Source organism: Cygnus atratus, chromosome 5 (genome assembly GCF_013377495.2).
Source record: "Cygnus atratus isolate AKBS03 ecotype Queensland, Australia chromosome 5, CAtr_DNAZoo_HiC_assembly, whole genome shotgun sequence".
NCBI classification, from domain to species: Eukaryota; Metazoa; Chordata; class Aves; order Anseriformes; family Anatidae; genus Cygnus; species Cygnus atratus.
Genome location: NC_066366.1, coordinates 44,513,318 through 44,541,009, shown reverse-complemented (window position 1 = coordinate 44,541,009; position 27,692 = coordinate 44,513,318). Strand labels below are relative to the sequence as shown.

At 42.1% G+C, this 27,692-nt stretch overlaps 1 protein-coding gene across 2 annotated transcripts in view; it reads left to right on the top strand.

Annotated features, from left to right (window-relative positions):
* Positions 1 to 27,692, top strand: part of STON2 (stonin 2) — a 77,615-nt gene that overhangs the window by 44,268 nt on the left and 5,655 nt on the right. Inside the window, exons 5-6 of one of the 2 annotated variants that reach the window (XM_035539352.2) lie at positions 20,277 to 22,112; positions 27,443 to 27,645. In XM_035539352.2, the coding sequence (XP_035395245.1) occupies positions 20,277 to 22,112; positions 27,443 to 27,645 (2,039 nt within the window). The remainder of the gene's footprint in view (positions 1 to 20,276; positions 22,113 to 27,442; positions 27,646 to 27,692) is intronic. The other variant, XM_050710916.1, reaches the window with a different exon arrangement.

Here is a 27,692-nt window from a genome sequence, read left to right as displayed (position 1 = left end):
TAAGTACTTTGCATTTAAAAGTTGTCTCTGTATTTACCTAATCTGGAATAATTCCAAACCAGTTCACCTGAGAGCAGAAAAGAAAATTTCAGTCCTAAAAACCAGCTGGTACTTGAAGAGTTAATTGGAGAAAGTGATTCAGCTGCTGACACAGGGAGCAGGCTGGGGATTGCTCTCCCAAGGTGATCAGCTGAAATGTTTGGGGGTTCGGTTTTTAAAAAAAAAAAAAAAAAAAAAAAGGAAGGACAGAAAAGTTAGTTTTTCTGTGAGGGGGGGGAAAGGCTCAGTTTCTTGCACAGTTTCACCTGCAGTTTCCCACCCGTTCAGCCTGTTGATTGCAGCCGTACTGTCTCTCTCCCACTGCCTGCTTTCTGGGTGTGCCAGATCTGGAAGTAACCTGCACATTTTTCATATCTGCCCTGCCCACACAAGCAGGACAGGCTGATTGGCAGGCGGAGAGCCACGGGTCCTGCTCAAGCACGCCGAGTGCATACCTCCCCACACAACTCCCACAGGAGGCAGCCATGGACAGGCACACGCACAGCCAGCCAGCCGGACTGACACGCCGGGGGCTGGCACTGCAGAACTGAAGTTATCTGATCCCCGGGTAAGCACAGCAAGAGGAAAATCCATTCATCCGAGCAATCTGGATTTATTTTTTTTTCATCAGTGGGAAGAGGAGTGTGTAAACTTCACTTAGAAGAAAGGTACTGTAACAGTAGGGGCCAATACGTGGCTGGGTAGGTGGGTGGGTAGGTGGGAGGATGGCTGATGGATGAAGGACAGACAGAGGAGACTGGAAGAAAGAACAATCTCAGCCTGTGGAGTTCTAGTGAACCTGTGACACAATACCTCTCACTTGGGAAAGTTTTATTTCCAGGAAGACTTAGGTGCTGTGAAACTGGTAGGATGAGGCAGAGGGCTGACTTTTGGTCCTCCAGGAACAAGTGATTGAAAAGAGGGATTGTAAATTGTATGTATACAACTAAACCAGCATGTAACATCCTCCTGTGCTGTGCTCACAGTGCCTGCTGTGCTGGTGCAAGTGCACTGTGTTTTAAAATCGAGAAGGATGTGGGGGAGGAGGGCAGTGTGGTTCATGAACTTTTGTGGGAGGTTATTTTCTGATCAGACGGAGGAAAAGTAGGCTGTTTCCTTGTTGATAAAAGGTGTTCTCTGTGCCATAAGAAGATAAATTGAAGCGTACAAAAAGAGCTATATTAATTTTCTCCAAATATTGCTGAAGGGATAAAGGAAATCTGTGTCTGTGCCTACTTAGGTGTTCAGAAAAGGGAAGGTTTGGAAGCAGGTTTTGCTGTGAGACTAACAGCTCTGAGCTGCTCTGTATAGAATTTCAGTGGGTGAGTGAGCAATTCAGATTAGTCAAGTGCTGCATTGTTCAGGGACTTCAGTGTTCCAGTATTTGTTGAAAACACAAGAAATGCTTTGCCCTCGTGTGTGCAGGAAAAAGCAGCTGGAATGACAAATAAGCATACACTTGGAACTGAGTTCTGAAATGCAAAAAGCAAAGTTCAGCTAAGTATACTGTGATCTACAGGAAAGGATAATTTGATACAAATTCTTTTTCCCTCTTATGTTATTTTTAAATAGTACTCGTACTGCAGTATCATTATGTGTAAGAGCTTGTATGAGCACTCTGAGCTCAGGTTGTGTGAGGACATCCTCACGGATACAGTTATATTGGGCCTCCTGAATACTGTCCTGGGTCTCTTTGTAACATTTACTTTCCACTCCTTACAGCCAGTTCCAAAGAGCTCAACTCGACATCAGCTCTCCATACTTAATCTTGTTACATTGATGCTTTTCTGTGAGGGAGCAGCACTGACATTCATCCAGCTATTTCTAAATTCATCAGGAAAGGGGAATGCCCTTAAATAACAGTTGCTATAATTTTTCTCATGCATAGTTACAAGAACAGCTGTTTTAAAATTTACTAGTCACTCTGCAGATTAAAAGGTCAAAAAGTTTTAAAGTGATCGTGTAGCTGGAGCTCCTGCATATCGCAAATCATAGCACATCCCTGATTTAGTTCCCGTGAGAACAAGAATAATCCTTTAGAACAACTCCGAACCTGCCTAAAGCACTCCAGTGATGCGGAGACTTCACAGAGTTTTCGGTAAATCGGTTCAATAGTTAGTTTCTTTAGCTGTTAAAAATCTGCATATGATTTCTAATCTCAGTTTCTCAATGTTGCCTTCCAACTATCACATATCACTTTTTAGATCAAAGAGATTTTTCTTTTATAATTTTGTGTAGGTGCTTACAGACTGACTGTTCCTGAATCTGCTGTGAAGCAGATTAAATAGATGAGCTTTTGTCTTTTGCTGTTTACTAGGATTTTTTTTCCTTTATAGTTCTGGTAGATCTTTCCTGAATACTCCTCATCTTTTCTACATCCCTGAATTCTGGATGAAAGACTAAGTCATTGTGTTCCACCAGGAGCCGGGCCATGCTACATGCACAAAGCAAAATGATTTTTGTTTTGCTTCATGTTCCTCTGTTCCTAAATCCTAATATTGCATCAGTTCTTGTACCATTAGGGTTGCACCATAGGTGACAATCATCCAAATCTTTTCCAGAATCACTGCTTCTGAAGGTGCCCTCCATCCTTTAAAGCTGCCCTACTTACTGCTGACCCTCCTTACCTGTGTGAAATCCACACATGCTATCCCTAAGTACATACTATTTGAACACACCATTGTGTAAAACACATTTAGAGACAACAATAAATGAGATTTATAAAATGATTTCCATCTCTAAGTGGCTCCTGTTGGCTCAGTGCAGCAAGAGTGGCTCCTTAGCAAAATTGCTGCTCACAGCATACAGGAGGCCTGGTTTGCATCTCATCTGCTGCAGCCTAAAGAGCGCACAGTGTCTGACTATCCAAGGAGTGTTACTGCGTAGTGAAATCTGCTTGGCATCTGGCCATCCATGGCAATCCACTTTCCAGGTGGTCCCTTGCTAGGAAATGAATGAAGTAATGCAGACAAAAAGAATCAACCTGAACTTTCTCCTTCCCAAATGTAAGCTGAACTCCAGAGCTTTTCAGAAGCTGGAGACTGTTCAGTCACACTTAGCTTGTCTGCTTTGCAGCTGCCTCAGCATGTACAGGTTCCAGCTGAGACCAATGGGGAATCACTGAAATGCTGTCAGGAATGCAGATCCAGGAGACTTTCTGTCCTGACCTGAAGTTCAGAATCTATCAGGAGAGCTCCTGCTGTCAGAGATTTTCATTCTTCTTTGGAGGCCAAAAAGATTATGAAGGAACAGCCAGCCTTCAATGTACCTGTGTGAACGTAGTTTACAAGCTATTGAAGTAGGCAGCTGCTGCAGGCAGAGTTCTTGCTCCTCCAGCTGAAACAAAATAAAGGCTGCTCCTGGCTGAAGAGGGAATTGCTTTTTCTCTGCTGGAGGTTTTTCCCTCTGTTTCTGTATCTTCGCATTGTGATATATAATAAGGGAAATAAGAGGATAATAATTGATTTTGTTTTCCCCATCAAATATCATCTAAAAATGCCTTGACTATCACAAAATTAATTAGAAGTTTTCAGTTTGGATGGGGAGTCCTTGGTGTGGCATCTGTGGATGTGTTTGCTCTAGGCTGCCCATGCACACAGCCTTGATGCAGAGAGGCAGAAGTTAGTTACACCATATGCAATTCCAGTAACCGCACTCCTCTACGTGGATTTACAGAGGATAATACTGCCGACGCTATTTGTATTTATTCTTTGCTTGGGAATTGTTTGCCACTTGCATTGATGACTTGCTAATGTTTCACGCTGTAGCATGCTGTGCAGGAGGAAGAGATAAAATAAAATACTCAGGTTCAGTTGTTGCCATATGTTTAAGCTGTAAAACCACTGCTGGCATTCCTGATCCACCAGAGATCCCCGGAAAATGACAACAATGAAGGACATCATGCATTGCTGCGCTCACGTTGTTGTTACTTCTGGGGGGATCCAGAAGGATGCCAGTTCCAGGCATGGAGCTATTAACCTGTTTGGTGCTCGTGATCTGGATCTTTCAAGTCCTGTAACAAGTGCTGAGGCTTGTCTGCAAGCAAATAGTCCCCGGTGGCTTTCACCACAGCTAACCTGCTCCAACCTGGCGCCTGAAATCTGCGTCTGCTGCCTCCCCCATCTAGAGAGGACACCCCTGATCCCCGGTATGGCAGCCCTGCCTCCTCTGCTTGGCGGGTGGAGGCCAAGCAGGGGTTAACATCTCTTCCTCTTCATTAACCTCTGTGCGTGGCCTGTGGGCTGCCGCAGCCCCCGTGGTGGCCCTGCCACCAGCCTGGGTGCCGCTGCCTCGGCATTCACCCCGCTGCTATAGCAACAGGTTGGAAATTCTTCTGTCTGGCCATCCATCCATCCCGCCTCCCTTCACAAACGTCTGCTCTGCAGACAGCTTTATTGTCTGCCCGCCGGTCTCTTCCCATGAGCTCCCAGCCAAGCGGCTTCTTCCCGAGGACAAAAGGCCTGGCACAAAGAAGGGACTAAACAGGACTAAAAGTTTAAAGGGAAATAAAAAAAAATCCTTAAGTTACGTTTTAACTGTAAGGGAGAGAGGAGGAAAATAATTCTGGCTTCTCCTAAATGATGGTTCGTGAAGGAGGAGAGGGGGCATAATTAGGTTTTGCTGGGATTCGGTAATTGCTTCCTGATGCCTCATGAAACTCTTTACAAGGAGCCTGGCTCGCCCACAGCGCTCTGTGGCACCGTCCTTCCCCCAGCAAGGTCAGGCTGCTGCCATCCGACAGCTGCTTGGATCCTATGGTCAAAGAGTTGGGTTTCAGCCCGCTGTAGGGGTGATCCAATTTTCATATCCCAAATGATGGGCTGCGTTGATGCTAAGGCACGGTTCTGTTCGTGTCGAGGTCAGAGGGGTCAGCCACGGGTTTAGCCACATGCCAGGTATGTATCTTGTTTTCCAAGGCCGCCCCCTTATGTTGTGGTGCACAGATGATGGGGAAATTTAGGGGGGAGGATAGTGCTGAGTTAGTAAATACAGGATTTAATCTTCCAAGCTGTCAGCATTTCTAGAGCACTGAAATTCTGGTTCAAGTAAACACGCTCCCGTCCAGTACAACCTCTTCGCCTGTCCCAAGCAGAAACACGCTTTCATGAAGCCACAACAAGGGCAGAATTCTCCTCCATGGTTTCAAGTGGTCAGAAACACATTCCTTAACAAATCCTTTGAGAAATACCATTTCACATGAATTTAAATTAGCGCTTTCTGTAAGGTGCATCTCCTTGTCCACGGGACCAGGCTGTTTGTTTCCGCCGTTTGTCCTCAGTGTGACCTAGGTGTGTGGCTGGAGCCTGCCAACTGCAGCCCCTGGGGAGATGCAGCCCAGATTACGAATTACGTCATCTTCCTAAACCCAGTAGATGTTTTTTCTCCACTTGTTAACCTAGTGGAAGTCAGCTGATGGTATGTTTTCATCTGACCTCTATTTCTAGCACCTTACCCATACCATATCCAAGGTAAGCCAGTGGGCAAAAAAGAAATTCCCTCCCCCCCCGTTTCCATGTAAAAAAAAAAAAAACAACAATTTAGCATTATCTTTATGAAGAAAAAAAAATCCCCTTTTCCTTGGCAGTGCTCAACTTATTTCTTAAAACATTAAAATATAACACTCACTGGCAGTCATTCTTGTCCATAGCAGTGTCGCACTTTTTGGTGCAACCAGGCAGTGCCACAGCTTAACAGAGAGCTGCTGCAGGGTGCTTTCATTATGTGTTAAGTGTCTGTTGGGCATTCATTTTTTGAATGTCTATTTGATTTTTTTTTATAGGAATAAATTGCTAATTATTTTTCAGTTTATAGTCTGTGTACCTTTCTTTTCACGCTCAGTAGTTAAAGTCCTCTTATCATCCCATTATCCCGCGTTTCTCGTCTCTCTAATCACTGTTGTTTCCTTCTGGCAGACCTCAACTCTTTCAGGGCTCTTCTGCAAAATCTCACATGGCTTCAGAAAGCCGTGCTTTGTTTAGAGGGCACAGCAGCTGTGGGGCCCCTTTTGTTTTCCTTCCCATCCGTCACTTTCTGTGCTCAGTCCTTGTCTCTCACTGGCCACCAAATCAGCTATGCAGCACTGGAGGGACTTTCCGCTTTGCTTGATAAAGACAGTAAGGTTTCCCATCGCGTTGTCCTTTTTTTTTTTTTTTTCCCTCATCTTGTCCTATACCCTGAAGACCTGCTAGGTCTCTTCCATATTTCAAGAATGTAGTAGTTTCTTTCCACTGAGCTTCCTGTGATATACTGAGTACAGAAACTGCCCTGATACTGTCAGAGCCATGTCCCATCCAGCCTCTGTACCCTGCCTGATTCCTAGTAACTACTGCTCCAGGACAGAAATTTTCAGTATTCCTTGTTTGTCACCTTCAAAGGTGACAGTTTGTTCTCTCATATATGTGTTTGTGTGTGTGTGTGTGTATACACACATATGGTGTGGGGCTCGCTTCTCATACCTTACTGAGATGGCAAGCATTTCAGGTCTCCTGTTTACTTCTCCACAGGATTATTTCAATGTTTTCTGCCCTTTGTTTCTATCTTGCAAAGAAAAAGAGGTGACTTGGCTAAGCCAGAGCTGAATTCCCCTCCCTCTGCACCCCCATCAAAAGAATGCAGAGCATCATTTGGGAAAGAAAGAGGACATACAGCTTCGGCTACAGGCTACACAGTGTGTGAGGGGCTGGGGGAAGGGAAGCTAAGACTTAACTGTAAGAAAAGAAATCATCAGAGCTGGTAAGTTGTGCAGGACTAGCATAAGGGAATTGGGGCCTTTTCTAGCGTGTGTTTTACCCACGGGCAGAGCTGTAGCTTGGAGGGAAGATGCCTGCTAGAGATGGGAAGATGGGAAGTTAAAATTCATGCAGAGAGGAAGGAAGCATGGGTTTCCTTTACACTTCTCACCACAGAGTGCTGCGATAACATTATGGGTCACTTCTTTCCCTTCTGCTTGCTTGGGTCTCTTTTGGTCAGACTCTCTCCTTTAACAGTAAGGCCCAAGCCTTTCTCTCCACTGGACTCATACCAGCATGGCCTGAGGGAGGGTGGAAGGACTGGCTTGTTGGATCATCGCTGTTTGGTGCTTCTGTGGGGTGACCCTAAATACCCCATGTACTGTGGTGGCTCCACACACGCATACAAAAGGGAAAAACAAAACTTCAGATGACATAAGAAAGATAATAGCCCAGTATTGGATTCTGTTCATTTCCTGCAATTGTGAGTAGCTGCACAACAGCTGGGCCTTTATGGTGGGAGCCTGGGCTGAAGGAAAAGGCCGTGCTAAGGGAGTCCCAGACCTGGAACAGGTGAGTGTGTAAAGGGGGGAATGGCCTCATCAGTCAGAGCAGTACATCTCAAAACCAGCCATTCCCTCCTAACAGCCTCCTGGAGTGGTCGGCAGCTGCCTCGAGGTTGGAGATGAAGTGTTGATTGTATCACGGGATGGTAACAGGACTCTAAAACTGAGTCCTGCCTTACACCAGGAGCAGTTAACTAGCATATATTTAGATGAATGTGCTGACATGTTTCCTGTATCTTCTGTCATCCCTGGGAATCCTTGCATTATGCATATATGAAGGGTGAGCTGGATCAGCTCCATTTGTTTCCAGAGTTGGCTGAGGTTGTCTTAGTGTGGTTGTCAGCCTGGCAGGGCAGACGTGAACTGTGGTTGCTGATACAACCATGCTGTTAGAAATACTTTCCAAGGCAGCCCTTGTAATAACACTATAAATTTTCTGGATGGACAAAAAATGAGAGTGAGTCTTTAAGTGTCACACACAGTAAAGGAGGGTAAAGTTGGGTTACCACAAGTGGGAATATTTCTTCTTCTTGTGGCCTGTCTTCCTAAAACATTCGTGCTCAGCATATATCCAAAACACATCTTTAAAGGTCTCAGGAGGTGAAAATTGTCTCTGCAGAGCCCCTACTCAACCCTGCAACTGCTTCAGCAAGAAGCAAGCTTATTAAAAATTCTGGGGACAAACTTGTAGTTTATTTCTGAAATAAAGTGGTACCTATCTGACTGTAACAAGCACATTTCAGTAACTAATACAGCAAGAATTTGCTTTCCAAGTCTCTGTACTGCTTGGAAACTTGAGGGTTTCTCTCAGTATTTTTACTCAATGCAAAGCTTTTCTTGTTGGGGATCTCTGAGCAGCTCCATAGGCCCTACTTTTGTCATCCCAATTTCTGCCTCAGCAAATATTTAGGTCTTTCAGGCACACAGTTTAAAAGAGCAGATGTGAACAGTCCTTGTGCCCTTACCACCACAGGGTGAGGAGCAGCCACATGATCACCTCACAATCCTGGAAAAGTTCCCAAATCTCTTCCTATTTTATAAATGTTCTCCAGCCACCTGACCACTTGATCTTAGTGTCTTAGGCCTTTCTTTGTCCCGCTCCTTGCTGTCTACCCGAAGCAAAATCAGGCAGGAAATTGGTTGGTTGGTTGGTTTGTTTTTCTAACAAAAAGATAGGGATATTTTATGTATTTTGTTGCTGTATAAGAACATGTCTGCCAGAACATAATTTCTACTGTTCCGAAATTCTGCAAGGCAGATGCTTTCAAAAATGACTAAATTTTAAATCACTAATTCATATGATAATTTCCAAATTATCACCATCAAGACCAAATAAAAGATATTCTTTCTAATTGTGATCAATTTTTCCCCAGTTAATATTAGGTCAGTCTTGGCAGAGGGAGCCATGCCATATACTCTCTCCCCTTCAAACAAATAGCATCTGTCATGCTGAGAGTGTACCTCAGGAGACCGTATTGCTGACTGGTACTAGAGTCCATTTTGGCTTACCTCCCATATTTTTGGTGGAATACTTTTTGCTTGTAAATACTGTGGACAGTGCTCTGCTTCTCAGCCTCAGGGAGGAACAAAAGTAGGAAGCAAATTTCTCCTTTCAGTTCACAGACAGTCCTGTGCTTAAGCATCCTGCCTTTGGTCCCAAAGCCATATACTTACTGCAGCTTCTCCACCTTTCTATTTGCTTACATCCAGATACGCCTACTTGCAAGCAGTAGGTATATCTGTGCACAAGTAGCCAGTGCACAAGGAAATGCTTGGCATGGCATGCATGAGTTCAGTTTTGCTCAGCCATGGACTATAGCTTCTACTGTCTCCAGTTATCTTATTCCCTAAAGGAGTTCCCTTGCTTATTCAATTTATCCTGCAAGGTACCTAGAAAGCCCACAAGCTTTAATATGATTTATGATCTATTCATTAAAGAAACTTGACAATGGACAGTAACACTTTCCATTATACTAGTATTTTTGCTTTGCTACAGAGAGAAAACTTGCAGAACAGAAGGCATAAATTGCTTATTGAAGGTCACTTGGACAATCACATAGTTCAGATTACCACCTAGGCCTTTTGCAACCCATCCCTATATCATATCCTTTGCATCATGCTGCTTCTCACGCACCTGTAATTATCACCATTTGTTGAGGGTGGAGGTGTTGCTTTGGTAGATCCTCAGTGACATCTACATGGATCAGGCATTACAGACAGATCAGGCTGTTTCCTCACACTATTTCCAGCTAGTCTCCTTCAGTCCTTTCTGTTAAGTGGCAAAAATCCCTCTTGGAATTACAAACAAACAAACAAACAAAAAACCTGCACATGACTTTGCTATAGCTCCTATGACATTTGCAATGAGCACCTCATATGTTAATTCATAAAACTGCACTGTAGCCTGGAGGTCCTGCATGCTTTCAGTCAGGAAGGACTGGCAAAGCTGGCTACCTGCACATAGTTATATGTCCTTCTCTGTACTTTAAAACAGACAAACAAAAAAAAATGTTTACATAAATTACAGGGGGAAAAATACTAGCATAAGCTTCAGGCAGAAGTAGAGCACTGTTAACTTCCCAAACTTACATGTGTCAGCTATGTTGCTGTGGATATAGATGAGACCAGAGTGTGCTGCTTTGCAGTCAGAGGTTATGTTGCTTAATGGTACCCCGTTTATGGAATAAATCTGTCTTTGCAGTTAATCAGGTAACTAAATTATTAAAACACATGGCTGAAGTTTAAGTTTACACAGAGCCTTATATTAGCAATTGGGAAACGTGTCTTTTTTTTTTTTTTTTTTTAATAATAACAGCAGTGGCATAACTTGTAAATCATTTTGATATTGCTCAGGGTAGCAGCAGTGTATAAACATGAGATTACCTCTTGCCCGGATAACCAGAGATATGTAGACAAATCTGGCAGACAGAATCTGAGCTGCTGACTTGATATAATATAAAACTTGATCCTGGGAAATGCCTTGGGTGCAGGAATCAGGAAGTTAGTGCTACTATTTTTAAATGTTGTGGGGAGCCAAAAGCATTGGGCAATAATGCATTCTGAAGATGTAAAATACAAACGTCTGTTTTTTCTCCTCTTTGCCCCTTCATTTTTTTCTCTGCAGTTAAGAGATTGAAATCTTTGTATGTAAATAAAAATTTTACTTTTGTACCATTTTATATCAGTCATTAAACAAAACATATCCCTTCTCTCCCTGATTTACATTGTCCTGCCTCCTCCAAAATGATGTGCAGATTTGGACATCACTGTTCATTTTTGTAAGCAGTGAATTGAGCATTGGTACAGATTTGACTATGTACTGACCTTTTTTTGCAAGAGGAATCAGCACTATACTGGGCAGATACCTGGCTTCAGTGATACAGGAACTGCCCAGCTAGACACCAGAGGTCAGCCAGCTATTTCATACTGACTACCAAGTTGTCCTCAACTGGTGTTACCATCTGTGGATGCTACCAGTACAGTTTCTGAACAGATGGACTGGCAGTAGCAAACCTGTTTCAGACATCTAATGCACATAATGGTCTCCTACCTCTGATTTTCCTAAGGGTATGGAAACATTTATTGTACATATTCAACAGAGGCACACAGACACCCACGTTTATACAATAATGCAACTGTCTTTTGGTCCCATAACTTAATAAATGAGACAGTGTGTTGCACTGTAGTCAGAGGTTATGTTGCGTAGTGGGACACCAAACTCTGAGAGGATCCATCAGCTGGCACATTTCTGCTTGCAGTCTGCCACTGCAAATAGCAGGCTTATCTTGCATGGTACTATCTCAAGCTCTGAAGACGAAATGTAAGAGGTTTGCAGACCTTTGCATTTTGTTACCAGTCCATCACATATTGCATGTAAAAATACAACACAATTGTGTGCCTTATTGTCTGCATACAAGAGACTTACATAACTGCTCTTTGGACAAGAGAGCTTGTTCAACACATGCTGCCATCAGCTCCTGCAACATAGAGCGGGATTGTCTTTGCATTTTTAGGACTGGCTACCGATTTGTTCTGCTTAACAAATATCACAAACTTCCTGAAACTTCTTGGGCTACCAGTAGCTTTCTCTTTCCTTATTAGCACTCAGAGTATTGCTCCACAAGCTCCATGTTCTCACTCAGTACCAGTTGCACTACTGAAGTGTATGCACTGCTGAGATTGAACTGAGGGAGGGAAGTAGACCTCTGTGGGTAGAAGCAAAGTCCAAAGTACGCTTAGAGGCAAACTGTTGTCAATTATCTTAGCCAACATACTTGGAAAGGAACTGCTTTTTAAAAATGTCATGCCTGCGTCTTCCGTGGTTCTCATTTGTTCCTTTTTCTCCTTTTGGATTAAAAAAAAAAAGTGTAAAGTAATTCATGCTTCTCCAGAAAACCTGTCATTCTCAGATTGATCCCTCTGTTGGACCACATTTGGCTTTGTATTTCCCAGTTCTGCTCTGTCCCCTCATATACATTTGGCTAGGCTTTGTTTAGCCTAGTCCAACTGGGAGCCTAAGTATTCCACTGGTAGTAATAATGGCTAAGACTGGGGTGTAGTCGTAGTCTTGGTGACCTCTGGACTGAGCACACCTTGCTGAGAACAAAGCTAGATGACAGAGTGGTAAAAATATGCGAGTCGCATCCGTGCTGTGTCTTCAAGGATGGAAATGAAGTTGCTTTGTAATAGTTCATGAATCATGCATGTATGCTTGGTTGCTAATGTGTTTACTTTATGAGTATATTGTGTTTGTTTAATAGAAATAAGTTCTAAGGAAAAACAAGTTTATTTATTTTTTAAATGTTGTCTCCACCACTTATCAAAGATCTGTTCATAACTTGGCTCAAATGATTGCCTAGTCATAAATCCATGGTATTATGCCACATATATATTGTGAACTCCGTGAACAGACGTTGACTTGTCTAAATCTTGTAAATATCTTAAAGACTTCCTCTAATTATATTAGTCTTAATGTACCACCTTCTGGCCAGCTAATGGAAGCACATGAACTGATCTTCAGGAAAAGCGTGTGCTTTCGAGATCTGTGGCTCTCAGAAGGGTTTAAATGAAACAGCTTTCTTTTCTGGAAGAGTTTTTGGGCCCATTCCCTACCACTGTTTCGCAAGTGTAAGAGAAGAGCTCCACTTTCTCTACAAAGTAGCCTTTTTTACTGAAGGAAAAAAAAAAAAGCAAGAAAAAAAAGCAAAGAAACCTGCTTCCAAGTGATAAATAATTCATTTTCCTAAAGTAAGTAACGTCTTCTAGCTATCTCTAGAAAAAGTTTTGTTCCCTTTTAGAATTCTTTACTGCTGCTAACTAGTTTGAGATAGCCGTAGTCATCTGTGATTTTATGAGGTAAATTGTAGCTAAATTAATTGCATTGCTCTCATCTCCCAGATAACGTTTAATTTAAGGAACTTTCAAGTATGTTTAGCTTTCTAATAACAGAAAATTCTTCCACTACAGTATTATCTTCTTCTTCCCACAGTCTTGAGAGTGACTGATAGAGGCCCTATAGGGACTGGGCAGTGACAGTTTCATCAGGCTTCAGTGAAATAGCTAGCGTTCTTCTCATATATCCAGGAGGCAAAAGGCTTGGATATGAACTTCAGCCAGGATTTTAAACTCTTAATCAATAAACATATAAATGTGTTGGCAAAAGCTGTAATAATGATAAATGTTGTTTACATGAAGCTTTAATGTTGCTAATGTTTATTGAGATTGTAGTAAAGATTTAAAATCTTTTGGAGATGGTCTCTAACTGCAGTTGTTTGTGCTATTTCGTGTAAGGAAGGAAGAACAATGCAAAGCAAGGAAAACTTTTCAGGGAAGTTGGGTGCTCGCTTGAAATGAATTCAGTTCATGAATGATAATATATACTTTTTTTTTTAATTTCTTCAAAGCGTTAGGCCCTTTTGCCACCTTTGTCTTCTACTTTCACATTTTTCCTCTAGTGAATCCCAAAAGTTAAAGCTAATAAACAATTCAAATTAGTAAGAATTTTCCTTGGTAATGTAAATGCTTAGAGTGAGTATTTATATCTACTTTTGATTCCGTTGTAGGAAGGAACTGACCTGGTACCTTGTTTGAGAAGAAATACCAATATATCTTTAGGATCAGAGTTAATATTTAAGTGTTTTACAGTTTTTCAGAATCTTTGGCATGACCCACCATTTTAGAAACTAAACCCCAAAGTTTAAAAAGTCATCATATAATTCCTACCTGACATGAAGATCTAACAGTTTCCTCAAGACACTAACAACCTTATCTGTGACCTGCATGAACTATGTCTAATTTGGAATCTACTGTTGAAGTGATAAATGTATTATTTGGAGACTTCATCTTGCCTCTGCTTGCTGTGGCCTCAGGCACACAGGCAATTTTATTTCACAACTACACATCTTATTTTTGGTGCAATGTTTTGATGATTTCTGGGTAAGTTATGGTTTATTGTACACTATATGTAATTCTTTCTAAGAGTGTTAGTACAAATTCTAAGTGTTTTCAGACTAAAACCTGAACAGTATATTTGGAAAACACGTTTTCTAACTATAGCTATCTGCCGTAGGTATCTAATGTACCAGTTTTGTGCACTAGGTGCGTTAGAGATACTTGGTTTTGTTTTAAGACTACACAGATCCATTCTGGTTATCTAATTTACTGAGTAGTACAGGCTGCAGGCTGCTTTGTAAGAAACTTTTACAAAGCTCCAGTGATACCTGAGAGCAGGTGGCATACCTGAGAGATCTGTAGAAGGAAAAATGGAGTTAACTGTACATAGATTTTGAGTTGCTGAAATATTGTTCCAGTTATTCTGTACCATGTCTGAAATGTTTGAGCTTTGTTTCATAAGTCAGAGTTTAACTACTCGATAAATATAACACAATGAAAATATTGAGTATTGTTAAATTAAATCGTGCCAGAAAGTTCTAAGTTGTAAACTAATTTTGTTACCTTGAACGTTTTCTGTACTCAAGGTATAATGACAGGGTGCTGATTGAATTTCAAGCTTAATGAATTTCTTCAATGGAGTGAAGACAAACAGAGGAAAGGAAAACCAGTGAGACAAAAAAGGCCCTCAGGTAGCATCACACACAGCTGGTTGCAATGAAGCTTCCAGCTGCAACTACCACTGTTCTATGGGTAGTCTGATATTAGATAGACCCAATGGCTACGTCAGGCTCAGTTGCTGGGAAGATGTTCTCTTCCCTCTCTAAGTAGCAAGAGCCGGTGTCAGCAAAGGAGACACGAGGCAAATAATTCAAGGCAATGAAGCACAGCAAGCACCAGTGCCTGAAGTGCAGTATTCCTACCTTCCCATAAATCTGTAAGTTTCTGTAGATACAGAATAATAAGGAAATGTCGAAGTATCAACAAAGTCCATAAAAGTAATGCTGACTTCTAGGGTCCTTTAGGGTGGCACATGGAAGATGGTCCTTTTCAGCAACTTTCTTGCAGTATGAGGGCTGCTGCAATCCAGCTGTGAGAGGCTGAATCATAATCTGCTTGTATTTCATCTTCAGTTTAGTATCTGCATGATGGCTTACATTTAAAATGAAATACAGCAATTCTTATAAAGATTAGAGACTCATGGGGCTGAATTAATTGAGCATAGATGAAATTCATTGTATTTTAAATAGAGCTGGAAGCTCTGTGACATAACTTCTTTGTAACTTCAGATGATTTAACTTCTTTTAATGATTAAACTTCTTCTAAGACTTGTGATGAATTTGCAATAGTTAACCGAGCAAGAGGAATCATATTTAAGTAGTCATTAACCCACTGCTGAGAACAAACCATTTAGTACTTGAGATTAGAACTGCTGCAGATTTGGGATAGAATGACACTAGGTTTAATCAGGCCATCAATTTACATGGCCTACATTTAGATATCCAAGTTCAAACAGATGTAGTGATAGAATATGACAGAGTATGGTGAACTGAAAAGTTATCCATGGATGAATCCATTCAACATCATCTGAGTAGCCTGTCAGGTGGGAGGAGGAAGAATAAGAAAGGGAACCATAGAGAGCAGGTCTGTGACTTGGGTCTTTCATCTTGCACCTGCCGGTTACTCGGTCTGTGATCATTTTGAAATACCTCTTAGCTATGCCGTAAAGTATCAAGTTAAAGACATGACTTTTAATTGACAGTTCAACAAGCTGGAGAGCCAGATTGCTGTGAAATTTTTATGTGGTGTGTTCAGCAGCAGCAGTAGAGGGCACTCATCTCTTCCACACATCAGATCTTGCAGAGACACCCAAAATCTGCAGAAACATTTACAAAACATCCCATCCAGCCTGGTGTTGGTGCTCAAAGGGTTCAAGGCTTTCTGACCCCTCCCCGTAGTCCTAACCCGTGAAGAGGTGATTGCCTCTTCTCCTGTCTCCAAAGTCTATTGTGTATCTCATGGACAGTGTCCTGCAAGCTGGGAGAGAACATTTCTAAGTACTACTCCCTGAATGTTACCATGTGCTGATTGATAGCATAGTTACACAGGAAACATATGGAGGTAATAACTGTTATTCTCACAGGGATATCATATCCTCTGGGCAGATCAACAGGTAGTAACTTCCCTTTGACAAGACACCTTTGGTGCTTTGGGTTGCAGATTCTTACAGATAAATTCCATGGTGCTTTTGTACCATAGCCTTGTTTAGTGACATTGCTAGAGAAATTTAGACTGGTGGCTGCAGCAGTAACACATTTGACTCTCTGCCATTTGCAGAGCCGTGATAAACAGGAAAGCTTGCTAAAGCAGGCCTAGGTTCATAGTGTGTGCCAAACTTGAAATACTTCACAAGTGCATAGAAAAAACAGATGAAAAAAAATCTGATTTATAGGTTTAAAAACTAATTTATAGGTTTATAATGTATGCGGTATTTGCACACTTACACTGTGTGAGGTAAGCGTAGTCATTTTGGACAAAATTTGGCATGACAGGTGCTTTATTTAGATTTTAGGAAAAACTTGCGTGAACCTTTTCAGGACATAAACTACCCATTTTTAATTGTCTTGAGTTATTAGACAGGAGTTTAATGATTGAACGTTTGAAGAACTGGGACTTTTCCTTCTAGACTAAAATTGTGACACGCCCAATAGTGTCTGGAAGTCCTAGAAATGTGCTGGATACTGTAGTATCTCCCAGATTCTGTTTCTCTGCACTTTCTGCTTTTCTATCATTGCTTAGGATACAGAGATTGCAGTTTTTGCAATTGGCATCCTCTTGGCCTGGCTGATCTTTAAAGGCCAAGTCTGAAGTGCTGTCTGCTGTATACCACTGCCTTTGTTTGCATTATTTTCCCAGCAAGAGTCCTAGAATAGATTGAGCTATGCCAACAGAAAACTTAGCAATGCTTACCTTGTTCGAGGGTGTCAGCTGCATTAACAAAGAGCATACCCGTTGGAAGCGGTGACCATACTAAGGGCATGCCTGTGCTGCAGAATGAAGTGTTAAATAGAGCTATCTCAGTTACATGTAAATTAATTTATTCAGATAACAGAAATAGGCACATCATGAAGCTCCAAGCTAATTTCTGTCAAGAGGCAGAATAGACAAGTACTTTGAGATTTGAAAATCCAGGAGTTTGATCAAATCCATTCCTTAAAGTAGTAATTTTATCTGTCTTTGTTTGACACGTCTGTAGTGCCTTCAGATCTTCCTACTTCTGGAGCATGTTTCTCTCACAAACGGTTTGCAAGGTATCAACGTCCTTTAACAGCTGCATGTGTGCCTTTCCCCCAGTCATAAGTAAGGTGATACCACCTGGTGATGTGGGCCCCAAAAAAAACAAAAAGATGAAGCAATAAAGAGAACCAAAGCCTTCTTTCCTTGTAGTCAGTCACAAGAGATTGATCATAGTGAAATGTTTGACATTCATTATAACGTAATACAGTTTTCCAGTTTATCTAATGGAAATGATTAAACATTTTGCTGCTGAACACTTGTAAAGCCAACTAAACATTAGGAGGCCTTTGGATGGAAAACAAACAAACAAACAAAAAAATTGTGATGCTGTTTGGCATTTTATTGCTCTCCAGGAATTTAGGTTTGCAAATTAGTTAATAGTTTCTTAATGATGTTCAGGCATGTATGTAGTAAGGCACAGCCAGTGCTCGTTGGAGGCACCCCTTAGGTGAGGGAATGAAGCGGAGACACATAGAAGATGCACACTGGAAAGGGAGATAGATTTCAAAGTCATTTGCTTAGGAAAGCAAAATCGGTCAATCAAGAAGGGAAAAACACAAGCTCTGTTTTGGTCACTTCTTCCTTTTTTTTTTTTTTTTTTAATGCAGATCTAACCCTTCTTAGGTAGGAGCCACTCTCTGGGTGCAAGGCTGTTTGCACCCTGTCAGCAAGCCATCTTCTTGATATATTTTCTAGGAAGGAATTTTAAGAATACTTAAGAAAGCAGAGCAGTAAAACAATGAGCTTAGCTGTTCATCTGAGGAATTGCTTTCTTAAGTGCCCTCTCACAGAACTACTGGTGTGTGGCCAGATTGAAGGACATCTGTGCTTTAAACATTATCATCTGTGCTCAGGAACTCATCAAAAGTCAAGATGAGAAGAACCTCAAATCGTTGTCTAAGCCAATGCCTGGCAATGTCAGGATTTTTCGCCGTGAGGTAGATATTTGCCTTCGCAGCAGAGGTTCCACTATTTCTCTTGGGATATACACACTGTTTCATCTAGCCCTCCAAAGAGAGAACTTCGGATGCTTAGCTGCATTAGGATATTATTATTTTTACCTCCCTGCTATTAGTCATATTCTTACAGACAAAGCTAAAAAGCTGTCTTTTCTAGAACCACTTCTGTAATCTTCAAATATTTGTAAACCCAACCATATGGCTCTTTGGCAGCAGAAGAGTGTACTTTTGATTTTAGTTTGAGAAAGAAAGATTATTTCAGTTCCCAGATTTGATACTTCCATATACCAATTCAAATAACAGTTTATTGATTTTTCTATAAAATAAAACTATGCAAATGCTTACATTTACAAAACCATCTTCATCTAATGTGGTATTTCTAGGCATCTCAATCAAAACAACAACAGCAAAAAAATTATTTTATGAAACTTGTTTGGTTTATAAAGAAATGTTGTCAGGTGAATTTTGGGTGTTCTTTTATATGGACTCTAAAGGAGGTCTGCTCCTCTGCCTCTCTCAAATTTACCTGAAGTGTTAATACTTTTGTGGAGTTGTACTTGGTTTCTGCAATTCAAAAGTTAAGATACAGGAAAGGAGAAAATTATAACTTCAGGCAGGGAACAGGTTCTGAATAATTAAAAAAAAAATAAGAATTTCTTAATACTCTTTAGAAACCCTGATGTTGTTAACACAGGACTATTTGAAGTCCAAAAGAAATTAATGTTTTCACAGAAATACCATTAAAAAAACATAAGAATGTGACTTTCTTATCACATCCTTCCATTGCTTTTGCTTTGCTTCAGAAAACTACATGCTTGATGACCAAAAAACTGGAAAGGCATGAGACAACATAGAAGGTATTGGTGTGGACCTGAGGATCAGAACAACATTAGACTAGTCTTGGTGGCTTTTTCTTAGTATTTTCTGTTGCTCACTTTAGGGTGTGGTTGTGGAGACAATCTTCTTTTTTTTTTTTCTTTAACCTACAGATCTATTTATAGTCTTGTGGCAAAACGTAATGAATAAAGGACCCACTGGTACACCCAGTGGTGCAACTAGCAGCAGGGACTACAGCTAGGCATTGTGCAAAGTTAGGAGTGAAAGGACAGAGCTGAGAAGAAAATCTGAGAAACTGAGATAGTGCCACTTCTTGTCCAATACACTTTCTAATGTATGGATAGTCTGTAGAAGCTATCTGTTCTTGTTATTGCTTTGTTATTATGTGGCTTGAAAAATTAGTTGTTTTCATTCTTCTTCATATAAAATCTGCGATTGTAATAACCCTTAGACTGCTCATTTTGAGGGCTACTCTGATTCATCAGCCCAGTGGGAAGAAAACAGGAAAAAAAAAACTTTAAACTCTGAACTCTGAGAAATGATGGTCATTTTGGAAAACACCTTATTATTGCTGCAGCTATCTCCTCCAGAAAGAGCTGAGGCTGAAATAGCACAGTATGATGCTGGCTTCTGGGGAGGTGTCTTGGCAGAGCCCAAGACAAGGAGAAAAGTGTCAAGAGTGCCGTGTCCTGACGGGGTAAGGACAGCTTCCACAATACAAGTCTAAACTGTATCCTAATGTAAGTTTCTAGATCACAGCTTCTCCGAGGGGTTTTACAGAGACATCCAAGGACTGTTAGACTGTTTCCCATTGTGCAAGCCACAAAGCATATTTGCTGAACACATCTATGGTAAAAATGCCACCTAGGCACCTTTTATGGTGCCTTCACCATATCCCCATGTGTTTTTGTCATAATAACAAATACGCAGACAAGCATGTGGGGATGGAGTGGAGAAATGCTGTTCCTCAGTGTTCGTTCCCTCTTCCCACTAAATTCTTCTCTAAAGCAGAGTAGTGGGGACAGAAAGAAAAAAAAAAGAACAAGGATGAGAACAAAACAGACAAATGACAGAAAATAGGTGAAGAAAGTCAAAAGTGAAAGTTTAGGGAAGGAAATTTAAAAATATCACTACAACACATGGGCTGTTTCTTTTTTAGGTCATTATGTTGGAATGAGAGCTGAGAGATACAATCATTGCTATCATTCCTTCTAAATTTCTTCCTGCTTTCCTTTTCTCTGTTCAACTGTCCATTTAAAAGTGGCTGAATCTATTTCTTTATTAATTATTGCCTGATTCTGCAGAATTTGATCCAAGTCTTTTGACTGTCTTTCTCACCCAGCATACGAATAGGCCTTTCTTGAGCATGCAAACTATTGTGCAGACTGTGCTTTTCTTTTAGTGGAGAGAACTAGCTAACTTCAGAATGAAATTTCCTCCCCTCCCCTCTTTTTTTAAAGACAATTCCTCATCTCTCCAGGAAGATGAAGAGGTAGATATGGAGGCTGTCAACTGGCAGCTGAACAACACCTCCATGAATGGGCATTCTGCTACCCCAACCACAGTTCGTTTTCCCAGCTGGGTGACTTTTGATGACAATGAAGTCAGTGGTTCACCGCAGAATCTTTCTCCCTTGAAAATAGACACTTCACCTGCAGAAACACAGACTCCAGATGTCAACTTTAACCTCACTGCATCCTTTAAGAAAAGGGAACGTCCTAAAAGCACATTGGGTGACCTCTCCAAAATTCAAAAACTCAATCTCTCCTCCTTAACCAAGTTGCCTTCTGTTGAAACACCACCTTGGAGCGCTACTAATCCCTTCCTGGATGAATCTCTTCGGGATGTCCAGCCCTCACCCATCAATCCATTCAGCTCATTCTTTGAGGAGCGAGACAGGCGTTCCAAAAGCTCTTCTGTCTCCAGTGCTCCAGGCAAAAGCCAAAGAGACTCTCTCATTATTCTCCATCAAGAACCCGATACCATCAGCTTCCAAGAGGCAAACAAAAGCATAACACACACAGATGCTGTAGAGCAGCTGAAGCAACTCCAGATTGGAGATCCAGATCGTGTGAGCAGCCCTACCTTGCCTGATGATGACCCCATGATGCCCTATGATCTGGATGCCACCTTATTTAATCTGGCACCATCTCAGCCAAAGGATGGATGGCCAATGATGCTCAGGATCCCAGAGAAGAAGAATATTATGTCATCCAGGCACTGGGGACCAATATACGTCAAGCTGACTGACAGTGGATATCTACAGCTTTTCTATGAGAAAGGACTGGAGAAACCTTTCCGGGAATTCAAACTGGAAATCAATCATGAGATTTCAGAGCGCAAACTCCAAAACTATGATGAGAATGGAAGGATACACAGCGTGCGGTTGGACCGCACAACCTACAAGGAGAAAAAGAAGTATCAGCCTAAACCAGCCATTGCTCACACAGCAGAGAGAGAGCAAATCATCAAGCTTGGGACTACAGACTATGAAGACTTCCTTAGCTTTATCAGTGCTGTGCAGGACACGCTGATGAACTTGCCAGCCTCATCAACAGATCTGAGCACGGTGGGGCTAAACTATCAAGAGGAAGAAATCACTGTTGATGTCAGGGATGAGTTTCATGGCATCTTGGCCAAAGGAGACAGTGTGATTCTCCAGCACAGTGTGCTGACCCATATCTATGTTCTCAGCTTCCTCTCTGGCCTGGCAGAATGCAGACTGGGCCTTAACGATATCCTAGTCAAAGGGAATGAAATAGTTGCAAGGCAGGATATTATGCCCACTACTACCACTAAGTGGATTAAGTTATACAGCTGTCAGTTCCATTCATGTGTGGATGAGGATGTCTTTAATAACTCCCGTATTATCCTGTTCAACCCCTTGGATGCCTGCCGGTTTGAACTGATGCGATTCCGAACTGTCTTTGCTGAGAAAACTTTGCCTTTTACTCTGAGGACAGCAGCCAGCATCAACGGTGCTGAGGTGGAGGTGCAGAGCTGGCTGATGATGTCCACTGGGTTCTCCTCCAACCGTGACCCTTTAACTCAGGTCCCTTGCGAAAATGTGATGATCCGCTACCCCGTGCCCAATGAGTGGGTGAAGAACTTCCGCAGGGAGAGCGTCCTGGGGGAGAAATCTTTGAAAGCCAAGGTGAACAAGGGGGCCAGTTTTGGATCAACCAGCCTGTCTGGTTCTGAGCCGGTCATGAGAGTTACTTTGGGAACTGCCAAATACGAGCATGCCTTTAACTCCATTGTGTGGAGGATAAACCGACTGCCTGACAAAAACTCAGGTGAGTGGTGCACACGATCTCTGCAGGAGTAAGCTTAAAGGAGTTATGTATTTTGGAAGACAGAGTACTGGGTTAACATGCTGAGGTAGAAGTCATTCTTTGCAATGTATCAAACAACGTCAGTTTGTTGCATATAGCATTTATCTTACCCTTAGTTGCAGTAGTTTATACATCCTACAAACATTACTAATGATAAAAACATTTGGGATTTTCCAGATGCAAAAATACGCCTTCTGTCTCTGCTTTTATGAGTACACTATGGGACTTCTGCGTCAAACATTTCTATATGCTTAGCACTGCTGTTGAAAGCAGGGCTCATTCAGGTAACATGCAAAGGCAAGACCCTATGCTATGTGACTGAATGACAGGAGCAGATAATTTACTGCAGTGCCAGCACATGTGATTCATTTTCCATGCATTTCCATCCATTGCATTGCCATTGCCTTGCAAACACACTGGGACAGTGCTATGTTTTTTGACACATACACTGCAACTAATCCCTGTAAAGTGTATGGAGTGAACACTCATAAGAGGACAGAAGGTATTGTGTAACCATTACAAAAAAAGTTTTGCAAATGCCAGGTTGTGGCTATGTGTCTGCAATCAGTGCAGACAGGTGAGCACAGCTTAACCCCAAAGAGAAAATAGCAGCATTAAATCCACAAGTCTTTGTATTTCTTGTAACATGTTAATAATTAAACACTCAAGTAATATGAGCAAGCTACTGTTCCCTTTGGTTGTCCCCACTATTTGTTCATCCTGGGCAATCATCCTATGATTTGTTCATCATAAAACTAGATAATTCAGGTTTATATTTATGCATAGTGAACTCTACTTCTTGATTCGTCTGATCTAAACTACTTTTTTACTAACCCAGTGTACTTTTTAGTATTAATGCTGTAGTAATGTAGCTGTGTGACTGGGTGGGTTTCTGTGTTTGGTGTTTACTGAAAGAAAGTTCAGTGTTGCACCAGATCTGCCACTTTCTAAGGACATTTGTTTTCCTGAGTTTAATCTATAGTAGCAAAACATCGATCCAAATCTTCTAATCTTTTGGATCACGTTTCAGCCCAAGGACACCAGGTTGCACTATAGGTTACAAATTTGGAGGGATATCACTGACAGAAGTGAGGGGTCTGTGCTTTCTGTAGTGCAGGGCAGAAGAAGAGAGTCTGGGAACCTGAGAAATATTGCAGTGAAAATTTAACCTCAGGCTGCGTAGGAGCAATAACATGCTTGTGAGGAAAACCTCAATGCGCCATCTGTATAAGCTCTGGGAAGGAGATGCTGTGAAAGTGGGACTTCTGTGGCATCTTCTCTCTGTATACTGACTGTATAGACATTACAGCTGGGACAACGAAGCCCTCAGACTTTAACACAACCCGAGAACTCGCCAGGAACAAACCAGGAAAAGAGGCAGAACTCCTGGCTCTGTTGCATCCTACGAGGTGATGCTGCCTTACCCACCACAGCCGGGAGGGAGATGTTTATCTGCGGCTCTCGCTTCCTCGCTGTTGTCTCTCCCAGTGTGAGGCTTTCCGATACATACCCTGGGTCAGGGGGAAGTGAAGCAGACTTGGCGCTGCTGTTGGAGGCCTGCCACAGAGCATCTATCCATCAGTGTCACCGCGCAGAATGCAGGGCTGTTAATATTTGTTTACATCCTGAGAGGAAGAGAGTGTCCTCACCCCTCCGGTCAGGCCAGATGTAATTTCAGGGAACGGAAAGGCCTTGCAAGCGCTGTATTGGCCAGGACACACAGGATATGTGAGAGGGAGGGAATCCCAGGGTGATGACAGGACACGCTAAATGTAATTTAAATCCGATCTTGCCTCTCAAGGGCTATTTACGTTTCTCAAAGTTCTGCTTGTTCCATGGCTTTCCTTACTTGAAGTAGATGGCAACCAAAGAGGGATGTAAACGGAACCACTCGACACCATTGATTTAGCAGGGAGAACTAGGGAGGTTTATTCCTGTTCCTCCTTAGAGGCACCAGAGCTGAGGAGCTGCTCTGGTGCCTGGCACTCCAGAGCTGGAGGCAGGCAGCTGAGGGGAAAGGCCGCAGGCGGCCACAGTCCCCATCTCCAGCCCACCTCCAGAGGCCACACGAGCTGTCCGCACGGCCTGGGGCACGTGTGTAGACGTGAAGCGAGTGACACCACCAGCCCTGGCTGTGCCCTACCCTGACTGCTGGTACCACAGCACTGCTGGGGAGGAGAGCAGGTCCCACCAGATGCTCACAGTCACATTGCAGCATCCCAGCACCCGACTTGGTAAGAATTATTTCAGCGCTTTCACTGTCTTACCCAAATGTTTTCTCTTTGTGCTTTCTAATGGGATGGGGCCCTTTGCACTCTCGCTATAGGAACTTGTTATCTGCACTGTCTGTATTATTTTGTAGCCAAAATGTCTGCTTATGACAAGAAATTGAAAAGCATATGACAAATGAAGAACTGTGTGTACTCTGACCATGAGTTGACCTAAGAAACAAATGGACTGCATTCTACCAAGCACATTGCTGAAATCCTTTCCAAAATAGCTTGGTAAACTAGATTGCCCTTCTCTTATTCACAATTAATATAATCACAGCAGTTGATAAAGAAAGGCTATTTACAGGCTTTGCAGAGCTTCACTTGCAGCTGGCTGGGCTCCACATGTTGGTATTTTTTTTCAGTCCACCAACAGAATGTTAGGAAAACATCCACCCAGCCGCCGATCGTGGGAAAACGCTCTTCGAACGAGGCAGGGCTGTAGCCTCTAAGCTGGGTCTGGATCTGGATATTTGAACTTTGGCCTATCTTGGCTGAGGATCCCAGGCATGCTGCCTGCTACACTTTCTGCAGCAGAGTAATTAAATTCTGTAATGCAAACATGTTGGAACATCAGAGGATGTTGGAACAGATTCCCTGCAATCACAGTAACCCAACTGTACCTGTGAATTACATGATGAGATCCTTGATTGTCAGAATGAAATGCCAGTAGTTCAAGGATGCAAGAGGCTCAAGAGAAAACCAGTCTGGTGATTTCCTCCTGATTTTATTAGAAAAGTGCATCTGTCTGTTAGAGAAAGTGCACCGAATCAGCCTGTTGAGCAAAGAGAAGGAATACAGAAGTTGTGCGTTGTGTGCCTCACACTCAGGACACTGATGAACGCTGATGTGCTCAGTATTTTTGCTAGAGCTGAGCTATAGGTAGAACTTGCTCTCTTAATCAGTTCACTTGGTTGTCTACCACGCTGATTTGTTTTAAATGAATAACTTCCATATTTTTCTGAGTGTTGTGCATGGTCTTTTCTGTTAGTGGGTACTCCTACTGGAAAAAATTAAATTATTGAAAAATCGCGTTATTAAATGAATTGAAAATAAATTCAGATATTCCTTGATATTTGACTTAATTCATCAGAGCAAAGCTAACTACTAGTTGGTTGCCAATGAGTGAATTCTGAACACGGGGGGTTTGAGCCAGAAGTGACTAATTTTTAGTCAACTTCATTATGCAGTGCCAGGCTGCAGTGATTCCCAGGTACGTGCAGTGACACCCCTCTGTCCCATGACAGAGGTTGAAGCGAGCTCAAGAACTGGGCAGAAGCAAAAGCCCTGGGGTGTCGGTGGGCACAATGTTCTCAGTGAGAGGCACAGCTGCTGCACCGGGGGCTGCTGCTAGCCCACTTTGACTGGGATCACCTTGAAGGTTGGCTGTGCTTTTTATCCACAAAAAGCATGTGCTCCGTGAAGAAGCTGTAAAGTGCTGTCAGAGAGAGGCCCTAGACCCCTGTAGAACCAGGGCAACTGAGTCAGTGCTCTGCTTAGGATAATTCATCCTGATGAAATGCAGGTAATGGTGTTCTAGTGCTTACAGAACCCACGTTTTTATATCTGCCTGATACTGCATCCACTCATTCATAATTTGACCGCGGCTGTGATGTTGGGTAATTTCTGCAGTCTCTGCTGGACTGCATTGCTGTTGGATTTGATGCACAGACAGAAATTTCTGATGCTTCCAGTTGAGAGGAAACTGTCTAGACTGCTTAGAAATACCAAGCTCATTCTAGGTATAGGATTTACACCAGGTTAATTTATTTTTCACAACCGTACTTTAAAAGTTAAGTGGGATGTTGTGATGCCTAAGCCTTTTCAGAGTGCTCACATCCTGTCAGGATGAGTAATATCTCAAAATCCTGCATCATGCTTTTCAAACTTCAGCTCAATGAGGCTGACTTTGGGCTAAGCTCTGGATGAGGAGCTGACTTCCTTTCAAAGCCCAGGCTTTCAAGTCTTTCATACGAGGTGTTTTCCTGCTGTTCCCATGGGGAGCTTTCAGGCTTTCCCCACCCAGTTCTCTGCCTGCCTTCTTCCTGCCTTGTCTCTCTCCTGTGCGCCTTGCTGAGCTGTGTGCATGAGGAAGAATTTTCCTGAGGAGCAAGTAGTCAGAAGTGCTAAAGCCTGTACTAGTGGCAGACAAGGATTCCTCTCCTTTATTTACACAATATTTTAATTACACACACTTACATAGTAGGATGCCTTCAATCAGAAATCCCAAGGTGGCTGTGAATGCTCTCATCCTTATTCTGCAGGTAGAGAAACTGAGGCACAGAACTTAAATGACTTTCTCAAGAGTTTAGGGAGTTGAGAGCAGTCAGACATAAAACTGACCTAGCTTGACTAGTAGTCTCTATTTTAATTTTTAAACATCACTGCTGTCAGCAAAACAAAGGGAAAAATATAATAGCAAAGATAATCAGTTACCGATGGCAAAGCTAAACATGATTACTTTTTCACCTTTTCATCTTTAATGATTAGCCATCTTGTGGTAGGTTAGAATAAAGAATAAGCAGTTATTTCCAAGCTGTGCACAAATGAGCTTTTTGAACCTGGGAAAGTGATTTAGTTTTATCCAGTATGTTTTCTTTCCCAATAAATGAGGATAACAATTTCAAAAAATAAACATGAAATATCTGCCAAATCCACCTTTACTTACTATCAGTGCGTGGCATTTTAGAAGGATGTGCCACAACGTGCTGGGGGAACCAGAAGAAGGGTAATACCTTTTCCTACACTGCTTGATTTACATCTTGAATTTTCACCAACTGAAAGCAAACTAGACTGATTGGCAGTCATTTTAGTGGTTTATTTTGTTTAATTGGTCTGGAAACTCCAAAGTATGAAGTTTCAATGGCATTGAAACAGGTAACATACTGTCACTTGCCACAAACTCGTTCCCCCAGGCAGATCATCAGTTTCTTGCTGTTCCATGACGTTGCTTCCTCCTAGATGTGGTCTTTTCTGGTCCAACCAACACAACTTTCATGTCTGTTTGCTCTCTTTTTCCAGCTTCTGGCCATCCTCACTGCTTCTTCTGTCACCTAGAGCTTGGCTCTGACCGGGAAGTGCCTTCCAGTTTTATCCGCTACGTAGATGTGGAATTCGACATGCCCACCACTTCTGCGTCCAAAGCCACGGTTCGGTCCATCTCTGTTGAGGATAAGACTGATGTGAGAAAGTGGGTCAACTATTCAGCACACTACAGTTACAAGGTAAAAATGAGTGTTTGGCAATCACCATGGTTACTTTGCGTACTTCG